The sequence below is a fragment of the Chrysemys picta genome, chromosome 13 (genome assembly GCF_011386835.1).
Source record: "Chrysemys picta bellii isolate R12L10 chromosome 13, ASM1138683v2, whole genome shotgun sequence".
In the NCBI taxonomy this organism is placed as follows: Eukaryota; Metazoa; Chordata; order Testudines; family Emydidae; genus Chrysemys; species Chrysemys picta.
This window is the reverse complement of record NC_088803.1, coordinates 39,951,366-39,967,796: the sequence shown is the minus strand read 5'-3', so window position 1 is coordinate 39,967,796 and position 16,431 is coordinate 39,951,366. Positions and strand designations below refer to the sequence as shown.

At 37.9% G+C, this 16,431-nt stretch overlaps 1 protein-coding gene across 13 annotated transcripts in view; it reads left to right on the top strand.

The window, feature by feature from the left end:
- The window catches only part of ADNP (activity dependent neuroprotector homeobox), a 42,258-nt gene extending 25,827 nt beyond the window's left edge, over positions 1-16,431 (top strand). For 11 of the 13 annotated variants that reach the window (XM_065565993.1, XM_065565989.1, XM_065565984.1 and 8 more), the window contains 3 exons: positions 7,653-7,765; positions 9,440-9,532; positions 12,211-16,431. In XM_065565993.1, coding sequence (XP_065422065.1) covers positions 7,658-7,765; positions 9,440-9,532; positions 12,211-15,351 — 3,342 coding nt within the window. In that variant the 5' untranslated portion in view covers positions 7,653-7,657 and the 3' untranslated portion in view covers positions 15,352-16,431. Of the gene's footprint in view, positions 1-3,345; positions 3,416-7,652; positions 7,766-9,439; positions 9,533-12,210 lie in introns of all 13 variants that reach the window. The other 2 variants (XM_065565995.1, XM_024105858.3) reach the window with 1 other exon arrangement.

The window sequence follows — 16,431 nt, the reverse complement described above, 5'->3', positions numbered from 1 at the left end:
GGGAATCTGCATGCTCAGCTGGGCAGTAGCTGTGTGAGTTCTCCATGCTGAGCAGTTTCAGAACTTCCTGGGGCTTTGAAAGGGGAGGGGTGCATGCCCATATAGCTTGATGTAGGGCAGCGGAGTTTAAAACAGTGAGCAGGGAGGTCATGGGGGCATTGTGGGATACCTCCTGGAAGCCAGTTACCACAATGTAACAAACGTTGTGTCTACACTGATGCTTTGTCGATCTAACTGTGCCGCAAAAAGCTCTACACCTCTCGTCAAGGTGGTTTTATTTTGTCAGCGGGAGGAGCACTGTACTGTGTACACCTTCACTGTTTTGTCTACAAAAGCTGCCTTTTGCCGACAGAACTTTGTAGTGTAGACCAGGCCTTAGGTGTCCTTTCATTTAGACCACAGCCTGGAGATTTTTCAAACAAAGTGAAATGCAGTGGCTTTCCATTTTTAAGGAGTTGTTTTTTTTTTTTTTTTTTTTTTTAAGGATCAGGTGGATTCAGCTTTCTAAGGCAATTCACTGAGCAAAGCAGACTTTCTGGTAGAAGAGTTTCTACATCCTTTTCCAAGAGGGGAGCCTTTTCACAGCAAATATGACTATTACAAATTTTGTTTTTTCAGGTAGTAGAGGTGGACTTCTCTGGTTTGGGCACACTTGGTCTTCCTTGTAAAAGGAAGTCGGTTCAGATCTGAGAGACCAGATGATATTTATGTATTCTTGGAGATGAGTTGTAGAATTCTGAGTGAACAATTTTTTTTTATATCCATTGGATTTCACTAGTAACCTTGACAGAAAGAGAGTTCAAATGGTACGAAGATCTCTTAATTGTTCCTCCCACCCATAACTAGTACCAGTTTTCAATTACTTCATGCTCTTGAAGCAGGATATACTTTCTGTTAATTGGCATTTGCAGACTAATTTAGTATAGCTGATCTCCTTAGAATTGAAGCAGTTAACAATGCTTGGCATTCAAATGATTGTAATTAAGCTTCAAAATAAATGCCCTATTAACAAATAAAGTTTACCCCTTTTTGCTGTTTGTCTCACTGCCTGACAGCAGACTCTACAGTAGTTGTTTTACGTTGTGAAAAAAAATTCTTTGCAGTCAGGACTAGAAGCTCTTTAAATGAAATCTTAGATTCTAGAGAATACAACAAAATTTGCAAAAGTGTAAATCCATGGGGTTTTAATGACCTCAAGTGTCTGCTGTCCTTACAGATGTAACTCAGATACTCATTGATCTTGAATCATGGGATAAAGTTACTAAGATTTCATCTGTCTGGATTTGAAATTCAGAGTCAGTTTTGGTCAATCAAATCCTACCTATGTCCTACTATAGGCTACTTCATTTATTCCTTGGTGTGTATGATGCAGACTGTGCAGACATCTCACTGTATGAAGAAGCTGCTGGAAAGTAGATATGTGCACTATATCTAGTGCCTCTGCCAAGAGCAGTATTGCTTTATTTCCATTTGATTCTTTTTATGGGAAAAAGCTGTTGGAGCCATGTGTAATTTCTTGATCAAATTCAGACTGCTTTTTCATCATTTTTTGCCTTAACAAGTGCAGTTAATGAGAACTCTGGGTACAGAGAGAGAACAATTTCTTCAGTTTAAGCAAAAGATAACATTGCTTTGCTTTGGAAATATACATGCATTATAAGCACAATAACCTGTTCTCACCCTTGTATGAAATAGTATTGTAAGTCTGGTCTTCATTTTTTTTTTTAAATTGCAGTATATTAGTATTGAAAATCATGCTTTCTGACTTCTTTGGCAGAGTATGGGAGGGAAAGGGACTTTGGACTTCGTAGAACCCATGTTTTTTTAGTGCATTCCTGTCCTGAAGGTACAGCGTCTCTTCTCTGTCCCATTAAATTTGAATGCCTCAAAAATGTTAGTGGTGATCTCTCTAGCCATATTTAATTTTTGAAAAATAAAATGAAATGCCTCCTTGCATTCCAGCTAATGGTATTTCTTTAAAAAGAACAGGAGTACTTGTGGCACCTTAGAGACTAACAAATTTATTTGAGCATAAGCTTTCGTGGGATACGGCCCACTTCATCGGATGTATAGAATGGAACATATAGTAGTATAATGTCTGTGTGTGTATATGTGTGGAGACAGACACACACACACACACAAAAACAACATGAAAAGGTGGGAGTTGTCCTACTAAATGTAAGGTCCAGTACAAGTCAGGTTATGTAAAAAGGCTCTGCCTATAGGTGTTACCTAGCAACTCTGCCAAGGAAATGCATTGCAAATCAGAGTTTCCATTTCTTTTAGGAATGTTAGAGTTCACTTAATTCACTCAACCAAAGACTAAAAATAAGGGGGAAAATGTAGGTAATGGGGAAATTAGAAATGAGATATGACCCTACTAACCATTAGCTTTAGTCAACCAACTACTTAATCTAGTTGAGTGGTTTTCAACCTGTGGTCTGTGGACCCCTGGCAGTCCGCAGGCTATGTCTTAAGATTTCCAAAGGAGTCTGCACCTCTATTTGAAATGTTTTAGGGGTCCGCAAATGAAAAAAGATTGAAAACCACTGATCTAGTTGAAATTCTTGGGTAACAGCTTATTTTTTCCACTTGGAAAAATTGCCATCAATCTTAGTCTACCTTGAAAACAATTACAGTAGAATTTTGCTAATTTTCACACTTTACAGTTCTTACCAAAATGAGTGTCACTTCATTTCTTGGACTTATTGGTATAAATTACAAGTCTAAAATTTGAATAGCTCATGGAAAATATTTATTAATATAACTGGCTCAAAGCTGAGCCATATTAGGAATTTTGCTTCAGTGATAATATAAAAAATATAGTTGATGTCACATTACATATCTTAAACACCTACGACTTTTAGTTATGATTTTACTTCTGTTTCATCTGTGGAAGTAACTACATGTAATGCTACTTTTAATATTAAATAGATTGCATGAGTTCTCAAATATATATTCTATTACCATGTATCATTTACAGAGCTCTACTTAGATGGCCAATATCCATTTCCACTATGAAACATTACTTACCATTCTTTTTATGGGTTTATATCTTGGCCTAAGTTGCATAATCTTACAGCACCCAAAATGTGCTAAGCATTTCACAATACAAATAAGAGGGGACAGTCTCTGTCCAGAAGAGTTTAAAAACTGGGACATGGTGCTACAAAAAGGGGGCAGCCTTTATGTTGCGGGAGGGGGGAGAGAAGAGATGGGAGAATACAAAACATGATGTGGTTATTCAGCAAAGCCTAATGCATAGCATAATGGTGCAAGATACTCTTATATTTTTAAAAAATAGCTGAATGTTATGGTTAACTTATTTCTTGTGTCTCTTTGTAGAAGTGGGTCTTAAGGAGGGACCTGAAAGAGGAAAGGGCCTTGTGGACCAACTTGGAATTTACTTGAACAAGTAATAAATGAATCAAGGGTTTGAATGCAGACTTCTGTTCAATAACTAGTTAGTTTGAATCGGTCTTGTAAAATAGTAATGAAAATTTACCAATCGAGGCACAAAATTATTTTCTTCGCCTTTACCATGATTAAAAAAAAAATTGCAAAAGGGTGAATAGAATTCACCAAGGCTGACTTAAGTTATTTGAGCAATTAATTTTTGAATGGTCAGAATCCCTCTTAGTGTGACAGATACACTCCACTGGAAAAAAAAATTGTTTCTTTAAATTACAAGTAAATTTCTTGCTCATGAAAGATGCTGGATTTACAACAGTGGGCAACTGAAATCCCCTGTTCAGAACAGGTACAGTACAGGCAATAGTTCAAGATTCTCTTCTGGACTCTCACTCTCCTCCGCCCCCCTCCCTCTCTCAAGAGTGTCTCAGCACTCTTGTGGAAGGACTAGGAAACTGTGTCCACTCTGTCCTTGGCTTCTAATCAAAGATGCCGGTAGCAATGCAGTTATTTCGGTGTGCATCTTCTTCTATGAGGAATGGACTAGGATAATCTAACTGGGTAATTATAATGGGAAAGGTTTTGATTTTTAATGGGAGGCAATATTGCCTAGTTATTATAGGTTAGTTAGTGCACCCATCTTCCATTCCCAACTTGGTAACTAAATTGTTGAAACCATCGGTACGTCGCTTAACCTCAGGCTCTCTAGTTTCCTCAGTTGTAAAATAGGTGTACTTCAGGATGCTGTCACTAAATGTTTGTAAAGTGTTTAGAGATCTTAAAATTAAAGTGCTATGTAAGGGCAAAGTATTAGTGTTGTTGTTTTTTAAAAAATAAACATACTTTTTGAAAAGTAGCTGTGCATACATAAGTACTTTAGTGAAATTGTTTTAGTACTTTAGTCTCATTCAAATTTAAATCTTCTAAAGCTACATCAATAATCTTAACTTGTATAGCATTCAGTTGATACACTTGAATTTACATAGTATCTACATCAAACAAGTCATGATTTTTGTGGTAGTACTATTACTGGGGTTTTCTTTAAATGTTACTTAGAGGAAATTAAATACAAAAGTCTATTGCAATATCTTTGAATTTCCTTGTTTGTGGTTTGAAAATAGGCCATCGGTATTAAGTTTGCATTCTGTCCTTGTCATTCCATTGTTGCTAATACGGTTTACAAGTGAGTTAACTCTGTCATCCCTGAAACATTTTAAACACAGTAGAAATATTCAGGCGAACATCTTTACACTAAATGTCCTTGCTTTTTTACCTTTTAATATAGTGGGTTATTTATATTAATTTTTGAATGAAAATGTTTCCACTTCCCATGGTTTAGACCCTTTTGAAAATTTTACCATAGAGGTTTCTGTGAATTGGGTCTGGTTCCCACATAATCTGCAAATCGTAGTAATAGGAAACTTCCATAGTGTGACAATCCAGAGCTTTTTCTTGGGAGCCATTTTGAATTCATTAAGAATGAGGCAGTTATTGGCTAGCAGCACTTGCTGCCAGTAATGTTTGCAGCTTGTGAAATTGATTTCAGTGACCTGTACTAGCACTTATATATTTGGAAATCTTGTCTATTCTAGGTTTATTTTCTGAAAAAGTTCCCACCGTTGCTAATGCCAAATTCAGCTCCACCAACAGTGTTGTTAACAGTGGGAGCCCAAGTGTAGGCAAGATTGCTAGAGGCTGTCTGGACTTTGGTTTAACATCTGTAAATACCAGGACATTTTTCTGAAAAGGCCAGTATGTAGACAGTCAAAAGAAGCAAACTTTGGAAGGAGTGTGTGGTGAGGGTTGTGTGTGTGTGTGTGGGGGGGAAGTTGTCAGATACCTAACTATAATTCTGTATTCACAGTCAACATTTGTAGTTTAGGAAACTGTCATTGTCAGTCTTGTTGTTATAACTTAAAAGAAATTGGTACTGATCTTATGATAGAATTAAAAGAGGACCTATTTTTTATGTATTTTCACATACCAATTTAGTGTTTTTATAGATGTCTTATTAATAAGGCTACAATTTAGTCACGGAAGTCACAGAATCCATAACTTCAGAATATCTCCCTGACTTCAGTCAGCGCTGGTGGGGAGCTGCAGGGTCCCCTGCCACCTGTGGAGTACCCCGTAGCTCCCGTCCTCTGTGGGTGGCAGTGGGGAGCCCTGTAGCTTCCAGACACTTCTCCCAGCCCCCACAGGCAGCAGGGGGATACGCTGCTCTCTGCCCCCACGAGCAGCATTGGGGACCCCTGCAGTTTGGAGCTGCCAGCTGAGGGGGACCCTGGAGCACCCAGCCCCTCCCTCCCTCTCCCAGCTGCCCAAACTACTCCTTTTGTCATGGGTATTTTTAGTAAATGTCAAGGACAGGTCACGGGCTTCTGTGAATTTTTCATTATTGCCTGTGACCTGTCCCTGACCTTTTACTAAAAATATCCAAGACTAAAAATTTAGCCGTACTTATTAATCATCTCAAATTCCAGAGATGACACTTAAGTAAAGATGAGCAAGAATTAAAACTATATCTACAGATGTATCAAAAGCCAAATGACATGGTTAAAAAAGACACTGCCTTTTTTTAGTTGAGCTGGGATAGATTTTGGCCCTATGATGGGATTATTAGTTTACAGGAGCAAAAATTTGTATAATTCAAACAAAATAAGATTTTATTGAATTGTTTTCCACTTTTTAATCACACAGCGTATCTAGATAAAATAGCTACCAACAGTACAACCTGCTAGCCCTCTAAAGTATTCCAGTCACAACAAACATTACTGTTACAGTTCACTCTTCACCTCTGATAATTCCTTGGTGCTTAAGTAAAATGAAATTCTCTTTTCTTAAAGTAAAGGGGGGTGGTGGTGGTCTGTGCTTCCTTTAATCTCTAGTGCCCGGAAAAGGTATCTATAATGTCTGAAGAAAAGAGACATTTTTCAGATTTCTACCACCTCAACCACTACCATCCTCCAGTGCAAATGCCCCATTGTTGTACTTCAAGATATGACTTAATGGTTGTGTAATCCATTGCTGTTACAGTGGTAGCAACAGCACATAAACGGAGGATTCCAATATCCACAAACCTGCCAGGGCTGTGGATCTAACTTTTGCCTTTGTGGGTTGGATTAGATCTTAATTCTGGTTGTTAGGGAATTCAGGAATCTCTGTAGCTTCAAAAGTACCGAATTTAGCCTTTCCTTTACAATTGAACTGTAAATTAGTTCATAAACTTTCCCAGTCAGTGGACTTAGAATTAATTTACAAATAGTTTCTCCTTTATTAGAATTAATTTACGAATAGCTTCTCCCTTATTTACCTATGACAACCTCAGTGTAGGGCTCTCTGTCTCCCCCTCAGTGTTTGACCTCATCAGCTGTTGAAAGAGAAACATAGAACCATGAAATGGACTCTGGCTAAGTAAAGTCTTCAGTGCACATTTTAGTGGTAAACAAGTGTGCTGACTGAAGTCTTTACTGGCATCTTTAATTGCTTGTCAACCACTCAAATCAAATCAAACTCAGAAATATGGAAAATGGAGTAGCATTGAACCCAATGTGCTCTTGAAATAGCACTCTGAAAAGAATTCTGTTAAATATTCTGCACCAGAAACTTCTGTGAGAACAGAGGTTCTTTCCCTGACAGCCTATCGCAATGTGGTGGTGATGTGATAGACTTAAAAGATCGCAGTGTGGGCTACCCAAAATCTTGAGCGAAATGTCATTGAACATATAACCAGTTCACTTCCCTGCTGTTGGATATACAGCTAAGAAAACTGCTGTAGGTTGATTTTAAAAGAAGTCTCTCAAAAACCACAATTCCTTGGAGCCCTGATTTATCAACTTCCAGATGAGCTAGAATCCATATGCACAAAAGAGTGGACTGAATTTGTAAGAGCTTTGACCCAGTAGGTACATTTTGATCTAAATGAAAATACATGTTTTAAAGTTATCCCTAGGTGCTGCTTGAGTAGACTTTTTTTCTTTTCGGTAGTCATTGCATCAGCTCTTCTGTTGAGTGTTCACTTTAAAGTTTGACAACATCTAGTTTTCACAGCCCACCTCATTTTAAGAACAAACCAGACAGAAAATGTACTAGTTTTTCTTAAGAAATGGTGACAGCTCTTTATGTTCCATGATGTGGGTGAAGTAAGAATATATTACTGAGAATTAAAAGTGCAGCTCTTCATGAGACAAAACATATTTTGACTTAAACTTCTTTCCCCTTATTACTTTCTTTTTCAATAGAAACTATGTTCCAACTTCCTGTCAACAACCTTGGCAGTTTAAGAAAAGCCCGGAAAACTGTGAAAAAAATACTTAGTGACATTGGTTTGGAATACTGTAAAGAACATATAGAAGTAAGTATGACATCTGACGTAGCTTTCTGGTTTGAATCGAGGCACTTCGATTCAATTTTCTGCTGAAGTGATATTTCTTACTGAGATTTCATTAAAAACATTGTATTAGCTTCCATGACATCAGATTTTTTTCGGGGTCTCCATACGTTTTTGATAGACGTCAATTTTACCCCTTCACTTTACCTCTGGAGTTGTAATCTTTAGATGAGAATGAGTTGTATGGGGTTCTGTTAAAGAATTATTGCCATCTAGAAGAGTCATTCTTAAATGGTTACCAGGAGTTGACACTGAAGCAAGTTACACACTTTTAAGCCTCATCTAAACTGGGATTTAAAGGTGTAGTGTTAGCTAATGTGCTTAGGCTTTAACTTGACTGGTTTGGCATGTGTTGAAGGCAGTGGGTTTTGTCTATGCTAGACTTTTAAAATGTGTTAGCAGGTGCTGGCTGTTATAGTAAAATGACACCTTTAAATCCTAGTCTAGACAAGGCCTTAGAGCCTGCTCTCCTAGGGGCCAAGAGATGAACTGAGATTTTTACAGGTATTCAGTGCAGAACAATAGGACTCTGGACTTAAGGACTGCCTTCTATAACGGCTCAAGTTGATATCTCAGACATATTCTGCTATTAATCTTACTGACAAACTTTAAAATATTGTATCAGAGGGGTAGCCGTGTTAGTCTGAATCTGTAAAAAGCAACAGAGGGTCCTGTGGCACCTTTGAGACTAACAGAAGTACTGGGAGCATAAGCTTTTGTGGGTAAGAACCTCACTTCTTCAGATGCAAGTCTTTAAAATATTGCTTTAAAATATTGCTTATCAAAAACCTTTTTTCCTGAAGTGAATACCCGGTACGATCACCTTTCCACTCATCTGCTCTTTGGCTCTTCAGCACCCTATAGATAATAGTCTTCTGTGTTTTGTTCTAGTTTTAAACTGGCTCCTCTTCTTCATGTTACTGTTCCAGATCATTTCCAGATAAAATGAGTGTTCGTCCCTTTTGGTTTGGGGTCAATTGCTTTGAATAAGTGTGGGTTGAATAATGGGCTTCAGGGTAAAATTTCCAAAGGAGTTTGAATCCAGATTTCAAAAGTGATTTAGGTCTGAGTCCCATTGACTTTCAGTCAGACTTTGGGATTCAGAATACCTTAGGTGCTTTCAAAAATGGGACTTAACCTGCTGTTAAAAACTTCACCTACGTCCCTATGCCAAAATTTAAAAAAATAGAAGCTGAAGTCCATATTTAAACACATAGCGGATTTAAAAAAATACTCAACATTGATCTCAGTGGGGAGCTGTCGGGTGCTGAACACTTTCGAAAATCTTGAAAGTCAGACTTGGGTTGACTTTTAAGGATTTTATTTTTGAAAATCTTGGCTCTTGGTTATTTAGTGTCTTTGAGCCTGTACTTTTCAGAATTGCTTATTTGGAACCGCTAATTCCTTGGGAACCCACCTTTTTTTGTCAAGGGAAACTTCAGTTGAAATAAATGTAAAAGATGCATTTTTTGATTTTTCATGAGGGGAAATTTTCCCTTGGGTTAATGATCCCTTGTACTACTTGTGGTTAGTTCTTGGTGGACAGAGGGCTGTGTGGGTGTCTTCATGAGTAATTAATGGGGAGCAATCAGTTTTTGTTTTTCATGTTTCTCTGTCTTCCCATCCACCCTTTTCCAGGATTTTAAGCAGTTTGAACCTAATGACTTTTATTTGAAAAACACTACATGGGAAGATGTAGGATTGTGGGATCCATCGCTTACAAAAAATCAGGTTAGTAATGGTTCCACATAATATCGCCTCAGATCCTGCAGGCAGTAACTTTCAAATGGTGTTTTGCACAATTATACCAATTTCTTTTGTTGTATTTTACCAGCTTTAATGGTGGTTTTTGTAATCTTCTACTTAAAGGATTATTAGAAGGGTGCTTTTGTTGTACAAGTAATAATCCTAGTCTTGATTGGGTTAAACAGATGCTGAGGGCCAGTTATTCGAATGAGAAACTTCACTGTTGATAAACTTTAAGCACCTGTTCTATTATTGCACCTTAAGTGCCAAACTTCATTTAAAAAAAAAAATTGCCATCCTTGTTTTCCAGCTCAGCACAAACTCACCCATCCCTCTAGTTAAAAGTATAACTATTTGTACAGATTATTTCTACAGGATTTGCTTCACCTCTCCCTAATTCAGTTCCACCATCTGTTTTCATGATGAATTCAGAAAAATATTAAGCAGAATAGATCCAACTGCTGCTTTCTCCACTGTCCTAGCTTTCAGCTGTCTGCTACATCTCTGAGGACTTGGTGATAACCCATCTGTGTCAGAGCCTGTTCAGTTTAGTACAGCAGAATGGAGTGGCAGTGTTGTTGGAAATCTTATTTATTCTTTTCTAGATGTTTCTGAATTGACTGTAAAGCTAAGGAGGTTTGAACTGAGCTAGGAGAAATGGAGGAAAAGAATGTAACTGTGATGGTGACTTCTGTCTTATTCCACTGACTAAACAAATTTAACAGAAGCCCTTCACTTTAATTCTATGATAGCCTCCACTTTTAGTATACAGGCGAGTCTCATCTTCCGCGCATTTAACATGTGCAAATTCAGCTTTACGCGGTCAGCAAAAAAAAGAGAGAGAGAGAAAAATTATTATTTCCATACTGTACCTGTAGTGCGGGCAATTCCGCCCGCCATTATACTCAATGTAATTTTGACTATATGCGATTTTCGCTTTACGCGCTGACAGCGGAACATAACCCCAGCGTAAGATGAGACTCACCTGTAATATATACTAAAATAAGCAGTGAAACAATGACAGGTGAACATTCCGCTTATAAAATCAGGTGGTATAAGTATCAAGTATTGCTCACCCCTGGAAACAGGATGCTTATATTTGATGGATCACTGGTCTGGTATTTGTAAAACCAAAGTCCCTTTATTGCTATGCCCCTGACATTGCATCAGTATGTTCTCCCTGCTTCTAATATATTCAACAAAAAGATTTGTCACATCAAAGCAGACAACTCTTAATTCTGTAGCCTGTTTCCAGCAATGGCCAATATCTGAGGCCTCAGAAGGTGGCCAGAAATACACACAGCTCACCTGTTCATACAGAGTGGGAGAGTAATTCATTCCTTAACTTCAGGGGATCCACTTGCACCTTGAAGCTTCACTTGCATAGCTATGAATGTTGTTCATAGTTATCTCAATTTGTCATGTTTTATATTTAATGTTACATTATTTTGAAATGCCAGGCTGACTTCAAAGATAGACATGAATCATGGATAGTTACAATTCAAACTGAAATTAAACAGTTGACACAGCATCAGCAACCCTTTCAAAGTTGCTACAATTCAGGGGGCGCAAGAGGGCTATGAAAGAGCTAGGTGGTATTGCATAAAAGAGCAGAATTTTTCAAAAGCTGCTTTTTTTTTTTCTGATCCGTGGTGAGTTTTGAAATATTTACAACTTAGCTTTGGTCAGTAGAAAAAGTTGGTTGTTTGAAGCTCTACTTCTCAAGTATCGGTGATAGGATGATTGTGTCTAAATTAAACATTACAATTAAATAAGGCCCTTTTGGATCTGATTTGTGTTTCATGAAGAGTATTCCTTCTGCTTCATGCCAAATTCACAAATAACTTCTGCATCATAGTTTGCATGCACATCCCCCACCTCCTATGTTGCATTGTCTTAATTGTGCCCTGATTAGTGTTGCTTTAATCTGTCTAGAAGCAACAGGACTGTGGAGCTAAACTGCTCAGTTCTGCTCCATTCTCAAAAGTGAATAAGATACTATAATACAAAGAGAGGCACTAGACTTGTGTGGCCATATCACTGGAAATGGCAGTTAAAAATACTTATTTCAAAATCCTGCACAAATTTAGAAAGCTTTTGAGGACAGTATTAATAGAAAATTGTTAATTGTGGCTAATGACTGGATTAAAGCACATTGAAATATCTAAAAATATTATTTTGTGAAATACTTCGATCTGAAGTGACCTTTTTTGGCCTGAATACCTCATTCTGTGAGCTTGCCAACTAATAGTACATTACAGTTCTAACAGCCAAGCCCACATTTTCTGGAAAAAGATGTTGGTAAACTCTGTTCCATGCAATCTGACAGGCAGCATTGTTTCCATTCCCTTACTAAGAAAGAGTGATATCTTTATGAATTAACCATAAACATGACACACTGGGCTATGCTTTCAAAGTGACCTCTAAATTAGCACCTTTCATTTTACATGTGCAGTCTGGTAATTAAATTTCTAATTACCTGGTTTACAGGCCAAAAAATGTGAATGCCAAATTAATGGCAGAGTTGAAGCTGGTCTGGCCCATTGTAATGGTCTCTGAGACGAGCTGAAATTCCACACTGTCCATGTTGCTTAGTGCAAAATGTCTTGTTAAAAAAAAAAGTGTTTTTTATATCTAGTTTTTGTTTTGTTCTTTGTTTTAAGGACTATCGGACAAAACCCTTTTGCTGCAGTGCATGTCCATTTTCGTCGAAGTTCTTTTCAGCCTATAAAAGTCACTTCCGGAATGTTCATAGTGAAGACTTTGAAAATAGGATTCTTCTTAATTGTCCCTACTGTACTTTCAATGCGGACAAAAAGACTTTGGAAACGCACATTAAAATATTTCATGCTCCAAATGCCAATACACCGAGTGGAGGCATCAGCACTTTTAAAGATAAAAACAAACATGATAGCCTTAAACCTAAGCAGGCTGACAGTGTAGAACAAGCTGTTTATTATTGTAAGAAGTGCACTTACCGAGATCCTCTATATGAAATAGTTAGAAAGCACATTTACAGGGAACATTTTCAGCATGTTGCTGCACCTTACGTAGCAAAGGCAGGTGAAAAGTCACTCAATGGTGCAGTTCCCTTAAGTTCCAGTACCCGAGAGGAGGGTAGTATTCACTGCAAACGATGCCTTTTTATGCCGAAGTCATATGAAGCTTTAGTACAGCATGTTATTGAAGACCATGAACGTATAGGATATCAGGTTACAGCAATGATAGGGCACACTAATGTAGTGGTTCCAAGATCCAAACCTTTGATGCTAATAGCTCCAAAACCACAGGATAAAAAGCCTATGGGACTTCCTCAAAGGATGGGTCCCCTTTCCCCTGGAAATGTCCGATCTCTTCCATCACAGCAGATGATGAATCGACTCACTATACCAAAGCCTACATTGAATTCTGCAGGAGTGAATATGATGTCAAATGTTCACCTACAACAGAACAATTATGGAGTCAAATCAGTACCACCAAGTTATGTTGGACAGCCGGGGGGAAGGCTAAACTTAAGTGGTAATGCACCAGTGTCTATTCCACAACAGTCTCAAACAATGAAACAGTTTTCACCGAGTGGAAATGGAAGGCCTTATACCCTTGGAGGGGAGCAGAGATCTCAGACTCCAGCAAGGTACTCTCTTCAGTCTGCCAATTCCTCTTCTCTTTCATCAGCCCAGTTGAAACAAACGTCATTATCTCCGTCTCAGGCAGCATCAAGAGTATTAGGTCAGTCTGGCTCAAAGCCTCCTGTGGCTGCTACAGGCCCTTCTGCTGTCAATACTTCATCAACACAAAAGTGGAAAATTTGTACAATCTGTAATGAGCTGTTTCCTGAAAACGTGTACAGTGTTCACTTCGAAAAGGAGCACAAGGCTGAAAAGGTGCCTGCAGTAGCTAACTATATAATGAAAATACACAATTTCACTAGCAAATGTTTATACTGTAATCGCTATTTACCCACTGATACGTTGCTTAATCATATGTTAATCCATGGACTGTCTTGTCCATACTGCCGTTCAACTTTCAATGATGTTGAAAAGATGGCTGCTCATATGCGAATGGTTCATGTTGATGAAGAAATGGGACCTAAAACTGATTCCACTTTAACCTTTGATTTGACATTGCAGCAGGGTAGTCACACTAATATACATCTACTTGTAACCACCTACAATCTGAGAGATGCCCCTGCTGAATCTGTAGCTTATCATGCTCAGAATACTCCTCCTGTTCCTCCAAAACCACAGCCGAAAATCCAGGAGAAGGCAGATATACCTGTGAAAAGTTCTCCTCAAGCAGCAGTCCCCTACAAAAAAGATGTGGGTAAAACACTCTGCCCTCTCTGCTTTTCAATCCTAAAAGGACCCATATCTGATGCACTCGCACATCACTTAAGGGAGAGGCATCAAGTTATTCAAACAGTTCATCCAGTTGAGAAAAAGCTAACATATAAATGCATTCATTGTCTTGGTGTGTATACCAGTAATATGACTGCCTCAACTATAACGCTACACCTTGTTCACTGCCGAGGGGTTGGGAAGACCCAAAACGGCCAAGACAAAGCTAATGCACCATCTCGACTAAATCAGTCTCCAGCTGTAGCACCTGTGAAACGTACTTATGAACACATGGAATTCTCTCTGATGAAGAAAAGAAAAATGGATGATGATGACTCGCCATCTGCCTTTGAAGAGAAGCCTGAAGAACCTGTAGTTTTAGCTTTAGACCCTAAAGGTCATGAAGATGATTCTTATGAAGCCAGAAAAACATTTCTTACAAAATATTTCAATAAACAACCTTATCCCAGTAGGAGAGAAATTGAAAAATTGGCCGCCAGTTTATGGCTATGGAAATCAGATATTGCTTCACATTTTAGCAACAAAAGAAAGAAATGTGTTAGAGATTGTGAAAAGTACAAGCCTGGTGTGCTGCTTGGTTTTAACATGAAAGAATTAAACAAAGTTAAACACGAAATGGATTTTGATGCTGAATGGCTGTTTGAAAATCATGATGAAAAGAATTCCAGAGTCAATGCTAGTAAAACTGTTGATAAAAAAATAAACCTAGAAAAAGATGATGAAAGTTCTTCAGACAGTTATGAAAATATAGAAGAGGAATCTAATGAAAGCAATAGTCCATTTGGTCAACCAATTTCAGATGTTGGTCGTAAAACCTCTATTGATAGCATAATAGAGAATCCAGAAGACAGCATATCCAAGGAGACTACTGATGAAAATCCCTTACAGTCTCCAGAGAAATCAGACCAAAAACAGGAGGAAGGCTCAAAATATGAAGAGATTCATTCTGCCAAGGAACCAATTAAACTGGTAGGTGATGCCTCAGATAGTGAAGGTGATCAAGAAGATCAAGATGATGCTGCTGAATGGAAAGATGGAGCTTCACAGTCTGAAAGTGGACCTGGCTCTCAGCAAGTTTCTGACTTTGAAGACAATACATCAGAGGTGAAACCAGAAGTTTGGACAGATGAATCATCCCAGAGCGAAGATGCTGGTAGTAGTAAACCAGCTGCAGAAATAAAAGGGGTTGCATCTGAAAGCGATGAAGAGCAATCAAAATGGAAGAATAGTTCCTATGGAAAAGTAGAAGAATTTTGGTCTAAGGACCAGTCACAATGGAAAAATGCATCAGAAATTGAGGAGAGTTTGTCAAATCAGCAGATGGAATGGCAGAATAGCACAATTGACAGCGAAGATGGAGATCAGTTTGACAATGTGACTGATGGTGTAGCAGAACCAATGCATAGCAGCTTAACTGGTGTAGAGTTGAGTAGCCAGCAAGCATAAGCTGCTCAATTCAGAAGCATGAGTAAATGTGCTTCAATCTACATCTGTCTAAATACTTTCATTTCAATATGACTGCTAAGCTTAATTCTAACTGGTACTGCCTTTTGAGTGCTAGGTCATCTGGCTAGTGGTTGATGTGGCCACTAATATTCCAGTGGTTATTCCTCAGTATGCTGTTGGCTAAATTTGCTTGAGAATACCTACTGTGATGAGCACAGTAACTTAATGTGAAAACAGATAAGCTGGTGGCTCCAGAATGCACACGAAGAAAAGCAGAGGTTTTCTTTATCTGCATTTTCAACATTTATTTCACTCTTGGATATGTTCAGTTGTATGTCTTTTTAAACATTACCCTTTTTCACATGGTAGTATAGGGCCAACATGAGCTACCAGTTCAATGTGTATAGTAGACTATGGGGAAATTGATTTTTTTCATGTATCATTCTGAATAGTTGAAATGTATATTTGTACAGTCTTTTAGACCTATTCAAGTGAAGCTTATGAAATTGTTCTTGTGTACCCATCATAGATTTGTTTCTCTTTTTTAGTGTTGCCCTGCTGTGTAATAAATGCTGTATCTAGTTTACCTAGCAAAAGCTTGAAACTGCTATAGTATGAATTTTGACAAACTTAGTTTTTGCACATAACCTTGTACAATCTCAAAACTGAGGCCAGCAACATAAAAAATTATATCTGGACTCTATTGTATTATAGAATTTTCTTGTTCTGAATATCCTTGACATTACAACTGATGACAAACGTATTTCAGAGCCATTTTCTGAAATCTTTTAAGCTAAAAAAGAAAAAATCACATGCAAGAAACAAGTTTGCAGCTACTAATTTTGACACCTTTTAGATCTGTATAAAAGTGTATTGTGTTGAAGCAGCATACAGAAATAAAAGTGCTGCATTTTGGATATTTAGTTTTATCTTTAGTTAACACCAACAAGGTGTTGTATTCATTTATACCATCTAATATATGACACACTGTTGTAGTATGTATAATTTTGTGATCTTTATTTCCCTTTGTATTCTTCATTTAAGCATCTAAATAAATTGCTGTATTGTGCTTAATGTAAA